Genomic DNA, 20,045 nt, shown 5'->3' with positions numbered 1-20,045 from the left:
GGAGGAACTACACTTTGAACACGATCGATCTTACTGATAACAGAACTTACTTCAGAATTACATGACTAGTATTCATGTTGATTCATAACACCAAAGTAGTAATTTACCACAAATAATTCAGAGGAAGAATGATCTGGAGTTAAAGCTCTAAATGGAAAAATGAACATCTGAGCTCAATTCTTGGTTGGATCAGGATTGTCTCTGCATGGCAAATATCAACTAGTGAGTAAAGGTGTATCTGTAAATTAAAGATCATGTTTAGTCTGTGCACCACAACAAACCTCGGCTCTCACCTGCCTCTCCATCTCCTACACATATCCATTTTGCCTGTTTTTTCTACTCCAGGTACACTGGTTTGCTTGGTTAAGGCTATGGGTAAGTGTAGCCTCAATGTAGAACTCCTAATTTTATGGCATCCAAGCTTGCTTTCACCATTTCGCTTACTACAGGCATTATATTGCTGTCATCATTGCCAATAAGAGAAAAGGTGTGTGAAATGTCCATTGGCATAAACATATTCGTATTTTCAGAAACATAGTCATTATTGTAGTAATTCACTAAATCAATTCCCAAATATTTTCTCTTTTTAACATCATGTGGAATATTCATGAGTATATTATTGTGTATCCTCACTATACAGATATTTTCAAAAGTTGTGATTAATGAAACTTACGATGGTTTACAACAGCTCGATTATATGTGCAAAAGCAAGAGGAAGAACGGTTAGTCACTAGGACAAGATTGTGATTCCAAGTCACTGTAGGAAATTTGTCAACGAACAAAGAAAAGGGAATTCTCTGAGGAGATTCCTCTCCTTAAATCAAGTACATGTTAAATGCAAACACTTTAAATACAAAAAATGCTTGCCCTGGATATCTATGTCCACACTGCAGAATAAATCAGACTGTTACATACGTACTGATCCCAACAGGTCTGCTATTCACCTAACAAGTCCCTCACTTAAGTTTAATGGTGTTTTAGATTTGAATTTCTTTATTCCTTTGGAAGTACATATTACACTCGGAGTTTTACATTCTCTCTGTTTAAAAGCTCTCCCAGTCTAAAATCAAATTAATTAAGAGTTCAGGCAGTGCTCCTATGCCTCTCCATGATGGCCAGAAGAAAACATTTCACAGTTCTCCAGAAGAGACCATTGTGTAGTACAATTTCCTGCAGCACAAAAACCCAGACATGCAACACACATATAAGCACATACAGCACTGAGATATCTTCAATAAGTTATGGAAACACCACAAGCTTGCATGGCACAGCAGCTAATTGAAAAAGCCCTGATTTTTAAGAACTAATTTACTCCAGTTGAGAATGTGGTAATTGTACTACTTTGAGAACTATCTTGGTCACTTCAGAGATCTTCATAGAAGACTCAGTTGTATGAAGCAGACACAGATTATAACTTCAGCTGAATCAGTGGGACTTCTTTCCCTGAGGTGAGGGAGAGGTTGACCAGGCTGTGAAATAGTTATAATCTGCTACACGTCCTTGCTCTGAGCATCACTTGGCCAAATCAAAATTGATTTTCCTTAGAACAAGGAAAGACATTTCTCCTAACAAAAACTGTCTGACCAAAGTACAGCTTTCCAACGCTATAGACTCTGGTATTACAGTTGGTCACAGAAAGTCATGTCCTATTTTATAATAGGAGCACTTTGATCTTTTTTTTTTTTCTACTAATCATTCTGCTTTTGGAGGGAGGAGCAAATAAACTTTTTTTTTTTTTTTTTAAGTTTTACAAAAACATGAAGACTACAGACTTGGTCCCAACAATTCTGGAGTTAGAAGAAGCAATAAGTCAGAAACAATGCTGAAAATTCAGTCTGACTCTTAAGTATTTTTAAGGCTAGAGCAACTGAAGGCAAGATATATGAATGAAAGTGACAGGCATGCAAGAATGTTGTTTTTAATGTCTTGTAGTCTCCATTTTTCCAAGATTATGGTTCATCTCAGAAGAGATCTGACTAAACATTAATAGGCAGTGAGCAGAAAAAATAGGATATCATTCAAAAATTGGAGTGACATCAGCCTGCAAAGAGGAAAGAGGGAGAGACCGAATGGCTCACACCTCGCGGGGCTTTGCATTCTCCCTTGCAGGCAAGAGAGCTAATTAAAACCTTGTGGCTAGAGAAAGACATCATGCAATTTAGGTCAAACAAATGCCTTTGATACAGGGGGATATTTTACATGGAAACATCCTCCTTTCACGCTTTTAATCCTAGGATTACAAGCACATGTTGACCACCTTGTGGATGCCCTCTGAGAGTACCTATTATTTGCTTGAAATGTGCTATAAATTTTGGCTTTCAAAAGGAACTTACAGTATTCACAGATCAATGGGGTTTTTTCAGCATGAATGTCACTGTAGTACACTTCTAAGAATAACTGGTAGCACTACATATTATTATTAGGTTTTGCCAACAGTTTTCATTATAAGACTGTTCTAACAGTTTGTAAGTTTGTCGAATATTAATTACATAAACTAACATTTTCCTCAGGAAAAAAAACAGTGACAGCATCAGTCTCTTGGCTTTTCATTATATATTTTACTATGTAGTCTTTGCATGGAAATATCAGGCAAAATCTTTGAGACATTAACTCTGTTCTGCTCAAGCTAGAAATCCTTTGTAACTAATTTTCCTTTGAAACACCTTATTGCCCCTGAACTGTAGATTAAAAACTCAACACAAGTATTCAAATATACACTTTTTACTCCTGGGTGTTTAACAAATTTTAGCCTGAAAAGCACCTGCAGGTCACTGCAAGATTTTATCAGCTAAACCCCTGAGAACCTCCACACAGGTGTGTTCCAACCCAGAGATCATCACTCCTAGATAACATCACACCTCCTCTGCAGCTAAAGCTCAGGCTTGCTGTGGTCTCTCAGGTGGTGTCTACACCCTTGGGAGAAAGAGGAGATGAAAACTGAATGAAAAACAAACGGCAAGGGATTGGGATATAAAAGTAGGAAATAACAGACTACAAAGTGGCAGGCAAAGAATAAAAAGAAAAGAGACTGGAAGGGGAGGAGAACTAGGAAAAGCATAAAGGATAAAACTACAGGTCTGGGACTGAGAACTAGTGATAGAAGGAAAGGTGAGAAGGAGGAAGAAAAATACCTGTGGAAGAGATGCAACAGGAGTACTGGGACAGGCTGGCCACACACACCTAGGCAGAACATTTTTGAAATGCTAAGACAAACTGAAGAGTCCAGAGAGAGGTGCTGAATGGAAAAAAAAATGAGGAAAGAAATCCTAAAATAGGGATAGGAAGCCAATGTAAGGGAGAAAGGCAGACTGACCAGGCATCAAACGTAGAAACTGAGACAGAAACATAGAATATGTTGAGGAAAGATGAAAGAAAGCCCACCCAGCACAGCAGTAATGGAATGGAAAGTCCAACGGTGAATCAGAGGTATGATGCTGAATGAGGAGATGGTGGGGAAAAAGAGATACAGCAAGTGTGGAAGAGAGCAGATTATACCTAGAACAGATAAGCAAAAAGGCCCCTGCCTTTTCTTAGCAGAACCTCTTCATCAAAACCTGGGGAGAGACATAATTCACAAGCCTCTGTCAGCAGATACGTGTGAAATCCACCTACAAAAACTCCCATCAGTGTTCCATGCTGGAAAAACCTTATGGTTTCTCAGAAAACTCAAGTGATAGACATTTCCTTCTGTTGAGATCCTATGCTGGAAACACATGATGCTTTGAAGCTATCTGATGCTTTGTGTTAGGTTTTCAAGATTTCATTTTCAGTTTGTTTGGGGTTTTCCAGGATTAAAAAGTGCATCTAAAGCATCTGCCTTAAATCATGTTGCAATATGACACACTCAAATATTAGGAAAGGCCAGAACTAAAATAATCTCAGCAACCTTCATTTATGTTCCTCATGTACATGCAGAGACACAGCCCTTCTTTCTACAGGACGGTGGTGATCTCATCTAAACAGAAGTTTCCACAATGTAAACATGGACACCTGAGCTAGTCACCTAGCCTCCTTTTATAGTCACTAAAGAGAAAAAATCCTTCTGGGACAGGATTCACGAGCCATGTGGATGTCTGGGTAAAAACTCACTAAGGTCGAAGGAATATATTAATATTCAGTGTTAAATTTGAGAAACTTCGCACTTGATTTTTCTGTGTTCTTAAGTTACCCTCAGTGGCTTCAAAACACAGCTACTATTCATTTCATGGATCACTTGGGGATATCGTTACTTCTGAAAACCAAATCTCATGGCTTCAGGTTCAGTTCCCCATCACCAAGGGGTTTTGTTGGCTGAGAGAATAACTTCTTTTCCTCAAGGCAAAATTTCCCTTCATTATACAGTCCTACATCAGCTCGGAGATCTGTCAGTTCACAGAAGGAGCCATGGGACTTGTGCAGGAATAGGGAGAGGGAAATATATAATCGTGTAATTGCATACTGGATCATCATGTATACACACGAAGTTGTACAGGCAGAATAATCCTGATATTTTCTGAATTGTGACTTCATTTTTCCACAAAAAACAATCAGTTTTTACCTTCTATGAATGGAATCTAGCACAGAAGTTTTTTCTCAATGATAGAAGAATTTTAAGTTCCTCCTTAAAGCACACTTTGGGTTAAATTGGAACAGATGAATAAAAGTAGCTTTCATTCTCATCTACTTTTCCTCTAACCAAAAGCCGCCTCATTTCAGGAGATACATGTCAAGAAAAATAGTCTTCCTTGTTAATAGAGAGCAGAATTTTCCATTGCCATGAATGGTTGCTTCCTGGATACCGGATTTAACAAACATATAGCACAAAAGCACTTACTTCAGGTGGAGGTGTTGCAACAATGGTAAGCCTCATGTCTGATACTGCAAAGCTGATTAAACATTAGCAATAAGCAAGTGCTGCAACAGTAAGAGAGTGAATTGATGGATGTCTGTTATTCATTTCTCTCTCAGTGAGCGCTGCAGAATTTAATTCCCCAAAATCTTTTTACTATGTTGGGATGAAATTATTGTAATGCCTAGATGATGCAAATCATTCACTTCACTTTCTAGTTATTGCAGTCTAAGGCATGTCTTCTTACTCACCGCAGCAAGCTGGTCCACTCCGCTTGCAGTTCGTGCTAATGTTACGAGATCTTCCTGCATCTTATCTACCCATGATTTTATCCTACAGAAACCAAAAAGAGAGATATCCAATCAGGTCACTGGCAAATGGAACTTGCACACAATTATAAAGCACAAGAAAAGGGAAAAAAGTCAGAATATGTTGATAAAATTGAATACAAAATGTACAAGACTTGTCTTTGATTGCTAAAAAATAATAAGCTTGGAATGGACCAAAATATTCAAGCTACACTCTGATGGTGTTCTTTTTCACTGATTCAAATCTCAGACACTAACTTTTTTTTTTCTTCCACTTTTCATCAGCTGGAATTTGCCTGGTGCTCTCCAGGACAGACACTCTCTTCACCATCAAGTATATCACTGTAGCTGCCTCTTGTGGCCAGGTCCCAAGGTCCATTTGCAAATGCAGTAAAGCCTAACTTACCCTTTATTTTTCTTTTTTTTGTTTTTTTTCCGATAGAGCCTCTACCCAGCCTTGATGACCTGATTATTCTCATACAGTTTTCTGTGGTGACCACTGCGCTAAGCCAGCCGTAAACCAAGCATGCCATTGTCTCTATTACTAGCTATAGCAAAGATCACTGCAACAGAGCTGGTACGCTGTGTGCCAGGACAACCTGCCTGGCCTGCAGCTCGCTCCCAGCAACATCTTTACTGAGGGGCTTGACGTTCCTCTCGCAACAGATAGCACAAGCAGAGAACAGCAGTCGAACTTGATGATCTTAGAGGTCTTTTCCAACCTTCTATTCTATGAAAAACAGCAACTGGGAGCAGGCTGACAAACCAGAATAAATCTTCTGGCCTGTAGCCTCTCTCTGGACACTCCAAGGAAGCAGCGGCATGTCAGGCAGCAGCAGCATCGGTGTCATGAGCTGTTTTGGCAACACACGCCTGCTCCTGGCTGCTGTTTTTCACTGGGCCCCAGGCAGCAATTTGTTGCTGTGCCCAGTTAACCTGACTCTTTGGAAAAGCTTTGGATCCAGTACAGTTTTTATGTTTCTATGCCATGTCACAATTTGTAGCAGGAAAGGAGCCATGATACAGGATTATTCCAGTGAGGTCCATGTTCATTCCAGTGGCAGAAGAAGGTTGTGTCACTTGCCTAGCCAGAAAGTTTGATCTCCAACTCATCGATCATAGCATCCCTATCATAGCACTCTGTTCTGCAACCTGGAACACATACATGTTTTTTTCCTGGCTATTTCCTAGCCTTAGTTTGATACCCGAGGAATGACTGCTTAGATTATTCATGAAAGTAGGAAAGACAGGAAAAAGAGACTCCATTTTTTCTGGAATATGGAAAATTTGGAAGAGTAAGAAAGAATATGGAGGACTAATTTTACTCCTTCTTTCCATGGTCATTGTGCATTAAAACACAGTCAGTATCTTAAAAGGGCACAACCTCTATTATGGAGCTGCGACTTGGCTACTTTTATTAAAGGATCCTTCCTCATGCTTTAGAGGAAAGCAATTAGTCATCCAAATACAAAAGCTTTGGGGCTATGACATCTAACATGAAAGACATTCCAGCAGCCAAAATAATGCGTGCACAAATAGGAATAGGAATGAAGGTGTGAATAGCCAGGAAGGTACTGTTTTACAAAAGTGCCAGATTTAAGACCAATCCCTCTTCTCAATCAATACTGGGTGTCTCCCCAGTCAATACAGTCTCTGTCATTAATCCTGCTTGAATTACAAGCTACACTTACCCACAAGCAGAGTATTCTGACACATTAAACAAGAACTTTTTGAAGCTGAAAGTATCTTTGAGGCCTTCACAAAAAATCTGTAGCAGAAATTAAACTTTGGTTTCATAAAACCCAGGAGAGTACCCTACATTTACAATTCAGCATCCATTACAAAAATGTTTAACCAACTAACAAGTTGTAACCATGCTTTCTTATTAATCGTAGCCTCTGTCCATGATACTACGGTTTTCATCTTCAATGCAGCCGCTGGCATGGCTTGTTTGACACTCTCATTTATTGTGTCATATCCTTTATTTTCTATTGTGTCATATCCTTTATTTTCTATTGTGTCATATCTCATTTTTTTTCCTTCCAAATCTTTGGATAAAAACCAATGATTTCACTCTGGCTGTACAGCACTTCCATTATTTCCTCACTGTATTCTAGATGTTTAAGATGTATAAAAAGTATATCTTAAAAACCCCTGAATTTAAAAAAAAAAGTAATGAAAAAGTTTTAGACTGAAATTATTTCACTACTCTCATTCATCACTGAGCAATTTTAATTGATCTACTTCCCAGGGGCTAGAAGCTTGTCAGAAGGCTGTCTACCCTTTAAAATCTTCTCGGTGCACTTGATGAAGACTGACTTTTAGTCCAGATGACAGAATGCTGAGTTATAATTGCAAAATTTTTGGAAGAAGCTGATACTGATTGAACAGCTGTGTATGCCAAATCAGCAGTGCAAGAGGAGACCTTCTCACTCAGGCTGTGATTATCTAGCTTTTCATGAATATCTTCTTAGATTACAGGTATTTTTTCTAATTTGGGCAAAGCTTTAGAAAATGATTTTAAAAGACTTTAAAATCAATGTTTCTAAATAAAATAGTGCTAAAGTCTTGCCAGGAGTTCCTCTGTATAAGAGAGTACACTTACTGCCTTATTTCTTTGCTCATTCACATCCTACATCTCTACTTGGCCACATGAAAGTGATATATATTGGGGTTTAGGGACCAATTACATTTTAATTGACTGGAATCAACTGATTCCATCATTATTTTAATGCTCCCAAACCTTCCCTTCTATACTTTGCTTTCCAAAATCTAATGTAAAATAAATTAACTTCCTCGTTTAAATCTCCACAAAGCCCCTATATTATATAAACATTTAGTTTTGTGTAGAAATCAGTTTGTTAAAAATTACCTCTCATGGTGTATTATGTTTACCATGGCTTTAAGCCCATCATGTGTATCTGTGAGAACAGTACCAACTCATAAACACAAGTATGAACAAAAACAAAACAAAAATGTTATCATCTGCCATTTTTTAATGGTTTCTATTTTTCTGTGTGAAAGAATGAGGTATGTGAAAGGTGAAAAAGTGAAACCCATTACCCAAAAGTGTTTTCAAAACCATAAAATAAATAATTGAACACACTGAGATTTTTTTATGATCCATTTCAGTTATAAAAATTCTGAGTGTTATTTCTAAGAGGAGTCGATAGAAAAAATCAGGGAGGATTGATTTTTAAATTGACTTTTTTCATTTCCCACTGCTTTGTATTTATATTCCTCTCCATCCTAAAAGGAAACTGGAATGGTGAGAACGTATATTAGTTAATGAGTTGAGTTAAAGTTGAAATTTTGGAGGAAGTTACCCTTAAAAACATGAATTACTTATTACTACTCTTAGTTGTAAATAAAATACAGATCTTTTTCCTTTTTAACTTGCAAAAATATTTTTGATTTTTCACTAAATACTTCTTATATATCTTCTAGAACTCCTGCCTCCACACAATTAACCCACACCTTGCCTTTTGAAGTTAGTTAATCTTTTTTGTTTTCTTTTTTTGTTTGTTTTCATTTTCCTTTGAACTAGGCTCCTGGTTCAGTCAATGGAAAAAAGGCATCTCCAGAGCTGACCCATTCTATCTGCAGCCAGGTGAGCTGAAGTACCGGTCTCCTATATTGCCTCTAGTGTCTTTGTAGCATACATTTTAGATACTTCATGCTTTTCCTAGACCGTGCTTCAGAAATGGACACAATCACATCCCAAACCTTTCAAATTCATCAGAAGTTTAAAATACAACTTTTTTTTTTTTTTTTCTGTTAAGGAATCATATTATCTCATTGTATTTTTTTTAAAAAACACGTGTCTTTTTAAAAAATTAAACAAGAGCCTCTAGGCACTGAAATGCTTGTCTAGTGTTCCTTTTAACTGAAGCCTATAGTGCAATATCTGCCTGACAGCTGCTCATGGACAGAGTTTATTTAACAATTGGAAAGCTGTCACAGCAAACGTGAGCTCCCATGACTTAAAGAAGCAGCAGTCATTTTTTTTTCTGCAAATGGCACCAACAGAAAGCCTGTACAAAGGGTTAGTTTGTTCCTATCGTTATTAGTTTGGCATGAACATCGAAATGGGTGTTCCACTGAAAGGTGATTACATTTTGCAGTACAATTGATTTTAACCCCCTTCTCCCACACACAGGTTTCCCCGTACCAATGGCCAGACAAAAGGACTGCCCACATGCCTTTCCACAGCAACTTCTAAGCGATCTGAATGATGAAGGGGACTGTCTCATTACAGACAGACAGACACGGGTCATTTACCTGGGAATTAGCAGGTACAACCCTGCTGCTGTCGCCTGGGCTCTGATCAGATTGATGACGGAACAGGCAGAACGCTACAGAGCCATCCATCCACATTACGCTATTAGCCAACCTAGCATAACAGCTGTTTTGACAACACAGAAAGCTTTTTATTTTTCATTTTTCTTCTTTTTATTTTTTTCCCCCTCTTTTTCTTTTTTTTTTCTTTTTTTTTTTTTTTTTTCCCAGATAGGACAGTTAAATTTCCTGAAGTCAGAGGATTTTCACAGGTACACTCCTAGTCACACTCGCAGTAAAACTTAATATAGCACGTGCCAGACTAAGAAATCTTTCTTTTAACTTCATTAAAACCTGTTTTTATGTTAAACCTGTATACCAAATGATACTTAGAGAACAGAGGACTACTCAATGGCAAGGGTAAAAGAAACCAAGACATGTAGACGTAGGACAGCCTGGCTATAATCTTTTTGCTGCTGAAACTGATGCAATTTTTTTTCTGCTGACTTCGAGGAAAGTAGATTCATGTAATTATATGCCATAGCTTTGTAGACCACTCAAACTAATTTAAGGTCCATTAGCTGACTTCTGCTTGGGTAATGTCTTATAACCTAAAGAGGCAGTCGTAGAACTTAACTGTGCCAATTGAAGTCACTCGAGGTGTGTTGGAGATCCACATCCAGCTCTCCTCAGTTAAGATTACATTTTGCTCAAGTTTCTGAATAGCTCTTGCATACAAAAATGGCAACAATTAAAGTAATGAAAGCTGTAAATAGCAAGAGGAAGAAGTGTTTTCAAAATAGGTCAATATTTCATAGATTATCAAACAGGACAAAACTACGTAAGACATTGCTGCTAATTCAGTAGAAAAGTGGTGTTTGGAAAATGGAGATAAATGATCTTAGACTCAAAGAGTGAGAGAGCAAACCTTGCTTGCTTTATTTTTTCAAGCTAATCCCACTCTATTTTCTTGCTCAGAAAAACCTTCACTTTCAGGATCAGATGCTTCTTAGAAGATTTGCTGTCAGTGAAGATGGGGGGAAGGACTACAAAATTATCATAAAAGCAGAATTCTCAACCATTCTTTGTCCCTTTTAGGCAACACTAAAGGGCAAACAGAAACTGTTACTGTAATTTATAGAAGGCATGTGAAAGAAGAACATATGTTACAATGGAATTACTAACCTTCTACACAGAAATTACCCATGTTGCTGCATTTATACCTCCTACTACAAAACTACTGAGTTTTAATACCACTATATATTTTGATGACCTATTAAGCTGACAGTACTCGTATTTCAGGTGTGTGGGTGGATGGATAGATTTATAGAGAACCAGATTTTGGAAAGAGTAATAAAGGCAGGTTTTGTGAAATACTGAACAAATTGTCATAGTGTGCTAAAACCCCACTGATTCTAAATGAGGGAAAGAAAAGGGCTGGATATGGAGAGACTGATGCAAAGATCACTAAAATCCCATGGTTATCAGATCAAGCTCTTGAATATCCACTGCATAGCCAGAAAATTAATAAGAGAGGACTATATAATTAAGGCAAAGTATAAGCATTTGTGAAGTTTCCAGACCTTACTACAAGGTATGTAACAGTCCAGTTAGTTACGTGGAGGAGATTTAAATTTGTCATCAAGAGACATGCTCACCTGATTTTATAATTGCTACAGTTACAGACCCCTCAGGGTGGTGTACAGCCCTCCAACGCTCCTCTTTCTGTTGTTTGGAAATTTGCTAACGGACTATGTGAAGGTATGACAGCTTACAAGTGTAGTATAAATACTATATATAGTAAACAACAATTTGCAAGGAAGTTAAGCATTTGGAAATTTAAGTGAAAAGGGGCATTTGTCGCAAGTGTTGGGACATCCCACTTTATTCCAATGCAATAATGATACAGGCATGTATATCCACCACTAGCTATCTGTTGAAAAATATATCACACAATTTTGTATAAATGTTTAGAAGAACTTTTTTGTAATAAAAACAAAGCACAGATTAATTCATGACATTCGGCTACTGCACTGAGGGAGGAAAACAGGGAAGTTATGCTATCTCTATGCATGCAAATGGATGTACAAAATGCATCATCTGCTCCACAGGCAAAGATATTTCCTCTATTGACAAGAAGAAAAAATAGTACTTTGTTTCTTTGCCCTTTTTGACTCTTACCTGCCCAAATGTGACAGGCTGCTGGCCATGTAGTGTGCAAGGACTTTCCAGATATAAGACAGTCCCAATAGCCAAGGCCAGAGGGACCCTCTTGCTCTTCCCTGTTTTCAAAATGTAAAATTCTTTCTTGGAATAGTTATTTTACATTTGTCACATTGAAACATTCTGTGTCATATCTGTAATTCTGTATAAAGGATCAATGTAGGCAGAAAACTCTTCAGGATACACTTAATTTTTAGTAGCAGACATTTTAATGTTTAGACCCGGGATTTTTAAGCTCCTATTTCGTATGTTTAAGCCATCCAGTCACAGAAGCTACTATGATTTTCCCATTTTTTTCCCAAACACTCCATCTCTATATAAGCATGGCTCCTCTCCATCATAGCCTTCTCAGAACAAGCACGCAGGAGCACTTGCTAATGGCTGCTCTGCCTACTGCTCTTTCAAGGAATCTCTCTGTACCACAGATCAATGGGGCCCTAGGAACCCCAACACTGCATTGATACAGACAGAAGGAGAAGGAACAGCCCCGTGATTTTGCCAGCAGCTCAGGAGATTTAAGTTCCACCACTGAATTCCAGGACAAAGTCAGTGGCAAGTCCATGGCTCATGGCAAGCGAAGGGCCTATCTGTCACTACTTACTTAGGTCCTAGCAAATGGTTTTCTTCTTCATATTGAGTTCCAGTGACAGGTTCAGGGATGGAAATAGTCAACTGTGGGTGTCACCATGAGCTGTTCAATATTGGCCCAAGTGCCAAAAAAAGCAGAAGCCCTTCTCCATCCTCAACCAGAACTTCTAGGCCCAACTAGCTCCTTCACCCTGACATCTATTCTGTAGCCCTGGAGCACAGCTTGAACGGCTTTTTTGCTTTCACCATCCAACAACTTTTGCATTCCACCTTCCAACAGATTATTGCCTAGACACCTCCATCAGAAGGCTTCAGGGATGGAACAGCAGCCTCTGACCCAGCAGCTGGACCCACTCACTGCTGTCCGCTCCCACTGAAGTACCCCCTCCTCCTGCTTCAGTTCAGTTCTTTATCTGTAATTGCATCTCACTTCAATAATCATGTGGTAGAGACTCCAAAGCATCCAGTTATTAACCAGGAATGACCAAGTAATTCCTTAAATATAGCATTCACCTTAAAAAGCCAGAATTGGGGCATGGTCATATTATTTTAGAAGCTTGTTCAGTATGAACCAAGTGGCTGACAGGTGTTTAGCCACACATGTTCGTAATTACAGCTTCTGCTCCACAAATATTTCCCTTCACTTTGCCAAAAGTGTTCTTTTGGAGTCTAAAGCTTCCTAGCAAATAACATGAAAAATATCCTCTAATGGAAATTACTGTTGCACAAAATATAATTTAATAATTTAAGATCAATCTTTAATGTACGCTTGACAAATAAATTCAGCTGCAAAATTACTGTAAGCTGTAAAAAGAACTCCTTAAAATTATTATGCTTTAATTATCAAAGATTATAGTGCTAAAACAGTTTTAACAGGGAAGACGTAACAAATTTTCACCTCAAATGACTGTCAGTAGTCCTCAGATGTGTTTCATTAAAGGCTTTTACAATCAGATATACGTCGAGTACCATTTATTGCTTCACATTGGAAAAACAAACGAACACTCAAAACCTTGTTATCATTCCTGTAGCTGAAGAACATAAATTTAAAAAGAATCCCTAATTTGTTTCTAATCTGTACTAGATGAAACACGTTTTAAATTGCAATTTAAATTTGTTTAACTTATGGCCTATCATATAGATCTTGTGGAGGAGCCACAAGAGAGCCACCAGAGAGACCTGGGTGCATTTGCCCTCACAAGAGTTCCCCCAGAATGGCACCTAAGATGCCTCTCATCCTCTCTTTGCTTCAGCTCCAATAACTAGTGTTTAAAGTGTGTCCAGTGAAATCTGGACTCAGTTCATTACTATAGTACAAGCACAGATACTCCGCTAAAATCATACATCCAGTTTGGTAAAAAGGAGGCCAAAACTGTATCTCACATACATCACTACAGTTATTCCAGTACTATAGCAACAGAACCTGGATTAGAAGCTGGTCCCTATGCAAGGTAATATGTAAATGCTGCTAAATTTTTTATTTTTATATTATACAGTAAGTTAGTTAATGGTATAATGCCTTTGGAGAATAAAAAAGCATGTCTTAAAAATATGATTGAAAAATAAATCTCAGTGTAATGGAACTTTACAAAGTGCTTAACCACACAATTTTGCTAAGGCGTTTCAGGCAAAATATGATTATATCAGTTGTGTTTAACATATCACATTCATACTTTAACCATAATTTATACTGAAATTACTTTTCCCCCAAACTAATAAGCATTACATTTTAGCCTCAGAAAAAAAGCATAAGGAAATTAAAATATGGCATACCTGGTACCAGTAAAGAAGAGATTAAAGGAAAAAAGAGTTTCGTACAAACCAGGAACATATTCAGAAACTTACTTATGCATGTGCATCGGCAGATATGTGCACCAATTCAACTCAGTGAGAATTTGATCTGAGCCCCCCACTCTGTGCCATTACCATTGCAGTATCTTGTTTTCATGCATCTAGAATGCAGAAGCTGCAGATATGGACTGGATGCATGTGGTCTCCATATTGAATAAACTACACAGGCCACCATGATAACACACATACACTTAATCTCCTTAAAGCATACAATAGTTTGATCTGCATTTACCTTTTTTCATAATATACATGAAGAAACTATAGTATCTAGGTATAACTGTGTGAAAATAGAGACTACATAATGTCTACATAATGCAGCAGCATAATATCACTACCATGAGATGGTATGATCACACAGAATTCAAAAGCTGTCTCAGCCTGACAAAGAACTACAGGATCAGAACTTAGACTGAAAAAAACTTAATAAAGTAATATAAAATACATGGTAATTCAGATAAAAATTAAAACTTCAGTCTCTCTTTTTTTAGGTTATCTATCCTTGACTGCACACAGAGTAACCTTTTTTGTTTAGGTTATGCAGCATTGGATGTATGTACTTAACAGGAGTGCCAATATAAGCTTTCAGAGAAATGACCACGTGTCCATCTCATTTTGTCCCCACTTGCACTTTGAGGAGCTGAACAGCTAAACTGCCCTTCAGTTTAGCGACACATGGATACATGCTTAAATCAGTGTATCCCACTGTCTTTCAGGGACTTGAGGTATAAATCAGCACCCATACTAAAAAACAGGGGTTTCTTTCTGGTGGGTTTTTTGGGTTTTTTTTGGTGTTTTTTTTTTGTTGTTGTTATGAGAAAAATGGGTATTAAAGTACTTTACCTCTCATAGAATATGTTAGTTAAGTGCAACTAAGGCAATTGCATTGCATCAGCAGGGAGCTCAGTTGCTCACTTCTCTCTATTTATCTGAGTGTCTGATGTGGGTTCTGGTTGTAGCGGCAGGAAATCCAACACACAGGACTGACGCTGACACAGCAAATCATTGATGTGCCCTGCGCCGGAGGCTTTGCTGCAGCAAGGTGCAGGAGCGGGTGCAGCATTCCACCTATGCACGTGGCATTAATCATGTAATTTAAGTACGCAGCTGAACCAGGAGTCTTCACTCAGATCCTGTGCAGCAAGTTTATCTTTTCTGCGTTTGTCATTTGCCTAAACGTAAAAGTTAAATGTAAAAATAGCTGGATGCTTAAAGACAAGCAGGTGTTTGTGCACTCTGGAAGATTGGGGTTCCTTTGCAACAAAGGCTGGCGAAAAAAGTGTAGGGTTTTTTCACATAACTATGAACTGTTTGCTACCAAGATTCAAATTTTGTAACTTCCTTTAAAACGCAGTTTTCTGTAACAATGGTCCCCCTTGTTTAATAATGACAAGGATTCCTAAATAAAACATCTATTGTATCAGATAGCAGAATGCCACTTTCTGATAAACTCATGTAGTCTAAGAAAAAAACCAACCTGACTCCACCTATACTCCATCAATGTAATGTTACTCTTCTTCTAATTTACAGTATTTTTTCAAATTATTATATACTTTAAGAAATTTTTGTTGTACGGTGTACTCCAAAGAATATTACTTGAAAGCTGCGCATCCAAATTAATCAACTGTTTCATTTGCAAACATATTCTTCCTTTCAAAGCCTGACTTCCAATGTGCAAAGCTGTCACCTCCCTAGCATGCCACTGCTGTAGCATGTGTAGTAATAGCATTTATAGTAATGATAAGACATTTTTTTGGAAAGGCATAAATAGACTCCATCTTTTGAAAGATAGGCACTCTCTGCATTCAGTGCCGCCATTTAAAACAACAAGTAAAATATCACGACAAAAGACGTAAAAGATGCAAAGTAGAGATTATTGCACAAGTAAAAGACTGGCACAGAATATTAAGTTTCTACAGAAATTAGCATCAAAATTAGCATAGCCATGCTGTCTTTAAATTCTTTCCATTTCACAAAGTCGCGCTGAATTACACTGAGTTTTTGCTAAAGGCGCAGCTGGCATGTTGTGGTTCCTGGGATGCAAATGCATATTAATGGTTATTTGAAAAGGATAATAATATATGAGAAAATAATCAATGCATTCTTTCCTCCTTTTCAGGAGCTTATCAGTCCGTTCCCGCACACACTGCAGTTTTCTGTCTTGGAAACAGGTTTCAAAACTGTCCGTTGCAATATGAGGTCCAAATTCATGAACTCTTTGCACGGTAGCAAGCCTATAGGGGAGGTCAGGACTCCTGATGAGAGGATCACGACAGTGTCTGCACAAGCTGGTGCAGATGGACCTTAGCTATATTAAAATCACAACTAAGTTTCTCTAGGGTATTAGATGGACCAGCTGTATACCAGAAGTGCTGGCATACTGTAAACTACCAGAAAAAATCAATGCAATTACCCTGTTGAAAAACAGCAATAGCCAAAATCATACTTCAATCTTCCACTCCACAAAACTAAGCTTTTGAAATAGCTAGTGTCAGGCTTCACAGGACAGTTCAGTCATGAACAGTTGTGCAGGTGTTATATTTCTGTTGTAATCCTCCAATAGTGATATATAGTATTTTTCTTAAACCTGCAGACACTGGAGATTGAAGGATAATGCTAAATGTCATTACTGAGGTGATACAAAAGTCTCAGCTTCATTCATTAAAAGAAAAAGAACTCTTACAGATAACTCACAAATTACTTACATAAACCTTAGAAAAATAAGAGTACATGCTCATGACGTTTGGGCTTCACTTTTGAAAGCCTGCTTGATGCTACTGCATGTGTTTGATTCAGAAAGTTCAGGCACAGAAACGCCTTCCAACTGAGCACATGGGACCAAAGGGCTGTAAGGGTCAGTTCGCAGTAAAGCTGAACAAGAATGACATTAAATGTAATTCAGCTTTAAAACAATGACTTCTCAAAGAGGTTTTGCTCTCCTTTCTCAGGCTGGGGTAAATGCTCTAAGGTCAGGAGGCCACAATGCTTGTCAGTGCATTCAATGCACATTAGAAAGACAGGGTATTAAGGAAGAGTCTCTGACATTTACTTGGGAGCCAACCCTCCTCTCTTCCACTTGTCCCCTTCCCCAATTTCAACACATTCTCTAATTAAGCATCAATACAATGCAATATAATTGAACAGATGTAGTAGTCATTACTAGGAATTGCCCATTCTCCTATCAAATCAGAGTGTACAGAAAGGGCTGTGTTTGAAATGGGTGAACTTAATTGCCCAATGGTCCCCAAGAGGGATGTACAAATAGATCAAGACATCACACACGCACAACTGATCTCAGCTCTGACACAAGCTTTTTGTCACTCCCTCATCCATCTTTGCTTACTAGGGTTAATGGCGGCTGGAGTCGACGCCGGACAATTTAATAAATAAGAACATTGGATGTGTTTCAAATGAAGCATACCGGAACGCAGGCTTTAGTGACATTTTGATTAAAGTTCCATACATAGCAAAGGCTTTTTATGAGGCAGCTGCTTAAAAGACAATCTATTTGAGTAAAAACAGAGCAGGGTAGCTGGTATCCCTTGGCAGTTTACTGGGAAACATTTGTTTGCTTCACAACGATCTGATTCACAATCATTGCACTTGCATGGTTGGTTGATTAAATCAGTATCTCTAGCAATCATTACAGTGAGCAAAGGAAAAAAAGCCAATTGCTAAAGTAATGCCTCTATGTCTTAGGCAAAATAGATAAATCACAAAAATGCATTCCATTTCTTTTTCCAGCACCTCATTCTCTGTGTCCATTTCCCGGTATAATGTACTGGGTTTTTAACTTCCAGAGTCATAAATAGTATTTAATTAGGAAAAGTGTTAACCCAGAGCAGTGGTGATATCTGTTCTGAAGAGAGTGTACTACCAACAGTTTAATAAACAATTGCAGATTCACTGATACTGATCTAGGAAAGGATTGATTTCCTTTAAAAAAGAGTAAGAAAGAAAAGAAGCGTATTCAAATAGAAACAACAATGGTAATTTGAATCTGATCGTGCAAAGAACACAAGCTGCGCTCCACCTCTGGCTGCCTCTCTCTGTGCTGTGACCTGCACTGTGACAACTAAAGAGATACCTTGGTTCCAATCTCAGCTATCAGAAGTAACTAAACAGTATTTAAAAGGCACAGATAAGAAGTATTCAGGCAACAGAAAAGAGGAAAATAAGGAAGAGCCTGGCAAGCAGGGAAAATGTCAACTCTGGAGGGTCATGTTGCATTTATTTAGACCTGGATGGGTGTCAGTAAGTAGAAAAGAGCAATAGCTGGCAGGGACAGAAAGTGGGAACGAAGGGACAGCTCTTATACTGCAAAAGCACAAACTAAAAGGTTACGTTTCTTAATTTAGGTAAATCTCTGTGAAGGAGAACATTTCAACTTTTTAAAAAATTTTATTTTATTTATAAATGCTACCCTAGGCAGCTTCCAAATTGCTCAGTGAAAAGGCTGTCAGTATCATTAGGGAAAGATGAAGGAGCCTCTTAAACTAGGTGCAGTTTCTGCATTTCTCTTCATTGTCATGACTGTAATACAATTTTGCTGTAACAACATACCAGATTCCAAAGATACATTGAGTGCCTCAGCAGCTCTGAATATGTAACATTCCCCAGATGGAAGGAAAGGCAAAAGCTTTAGTACAACTGTGTTCTCATGTTCACCATAAAGAGAGTTCTGAAACAGTAGAGCCATCCCTTTTCCAGACATTCATTCACTAAGTGTCACAATCTGTACAATTTTCTTCTTCATAAGCATATTTTTGATAATTTTCTTCTTATTTTTGTCTGCATATAGAATGTTAAAACACTACATAAAAAGCTCGGTGCTCAGATTGCAAATCTCTGTCTGTATGCTACTTGCACTTCAGACTTAACACTCATCAGACAACACCTTGCTCTCTCTTGCCCAGTGAGAGAAACATCCAGTGTCTATTTAGGAAGGAGTCTAGTTAAGTCTTTCTGGGGGGGGGGGGGGGGGAAAGAAAAAAGGAGATCAAGTAGAAAAAGAAATAGGCTAGTAGTTTCTATATCAAAGTTTTTTCTTGCATGTTCTATTGCATGCATGTTAAAATAAACTTCACAGCATGGTAAGGTGCAGCAGATGGCATCCAAAGGGGACTAGATTCTTTGGTGGGATCCAAATCACCAGAGTGATTTGAACGATCAAAACCTGATCAACATCCTTTGAGCCATCTCCATGTGCCAAGAAGTAAGTGTCACTGAGCTGAGCCTTTTATGAATACATATAGTCTTATTTCCCTCAGTCCATCATCTTCACTAATCCCTTGTTTATTTAAGGGACTCTTAAAGGACTGCAGTGAGAAATCATGAATCAGGCCTCAAATTCAAGAGCACTGAAATGTATTTATCCTTAAAGGTAGTATTCAGAATCATTTTAACTTACCTTGGCTTTATCTGGGTTATTTGAGAGAGCTTACAACAGCCCTTTAAGCACTAGCCCTGCTTTGGGAAGTAGTAAAGGCAACAAAGTCCTTCACTGATTTTGTTGTCTGAAAGTTAAGCAGCAGTAGCAGCAGGTGCTTTGTGTGCAGACAGTCAAAGTATCTTTATCTGGCACTAATTATGAGTGGCTTGTTTGACTCGTACACCTTTAGCGTTCTGTTACATGATTAACTCTCCCTATAGAGACTACATCCTTATTGTAACTTTACACAGTGCTTAGTGCTTGGGAGTACAAATGAAATCTCTGAATGTTTTCCTAGGACAAGGCTGAGGTATTTTTCAATGCCTAAAGGATCTGTGTGCTCAATTTCCATTACATTAATGACAATCTGAGGGGTATTTGTGTCATCTGCTTTAGGTTCTCACTGTAGGTTTTCTAAATTGCCTCGTTGGAAGTTTCTGCTGCTTACCATTGACTGCATGGGGAGGTCAAGTGCCTGAACTGGGCTTTCTGAGCTCACCTAAGGATTGTATCATGGGGTAAGTAGTACAACAGCTTTCAC

The 20,045-nt window shown here is 38.2% G+C and overlaps 1 protein-coding gene across 5 annotated transcripts in view; it reads right to left on the bottom strand.

Annotated features, from left to right (window-relative positions):
• Positions 1-20,045, bottom strand: part of CACNA2D1 (calcium voltage-gated channel auxiliary subunit alpha2delta 1) — a gene marked incomplete at its 5' end in the record, with an annotated part of 423,169 nt that overhangs the window by 363,759 nt on the left and 39,365 nt on the right. For all 5 annotated transcript variants that reach the window (XM_082008681.1, XM_082008682.1, XM_082008683.1 and 2 more), the window contains one exon: positions 5,080-5,161. In XM_082008681.1, the coding sequence (XP_081864807.1) occupies positions 5,080-5,161 (82 nt within the window). The remainder of the gene's footprint in view (positions 1-5,079; positions 5,162-20,045) is intronic.

The sequence above is a fragment of the Phaethon aethereus genome (assembly GCF_964289735.1).
Source record: "Phaethon aethereus genome assembly, chromosome: 1".
In the NCBI taxonomy this organism is placed as follows: domain Eukaryota; kingdom Metazoa; phylum Chordata; class Aves; order Phaethontiformes; family Phaethontidae; genus Phaethon; species Phaethon aethereus.
Note: the sequence above shows the minus strand (reverse complement) of the source record. Positions and strands in the feature narration are given on the sequence as shown.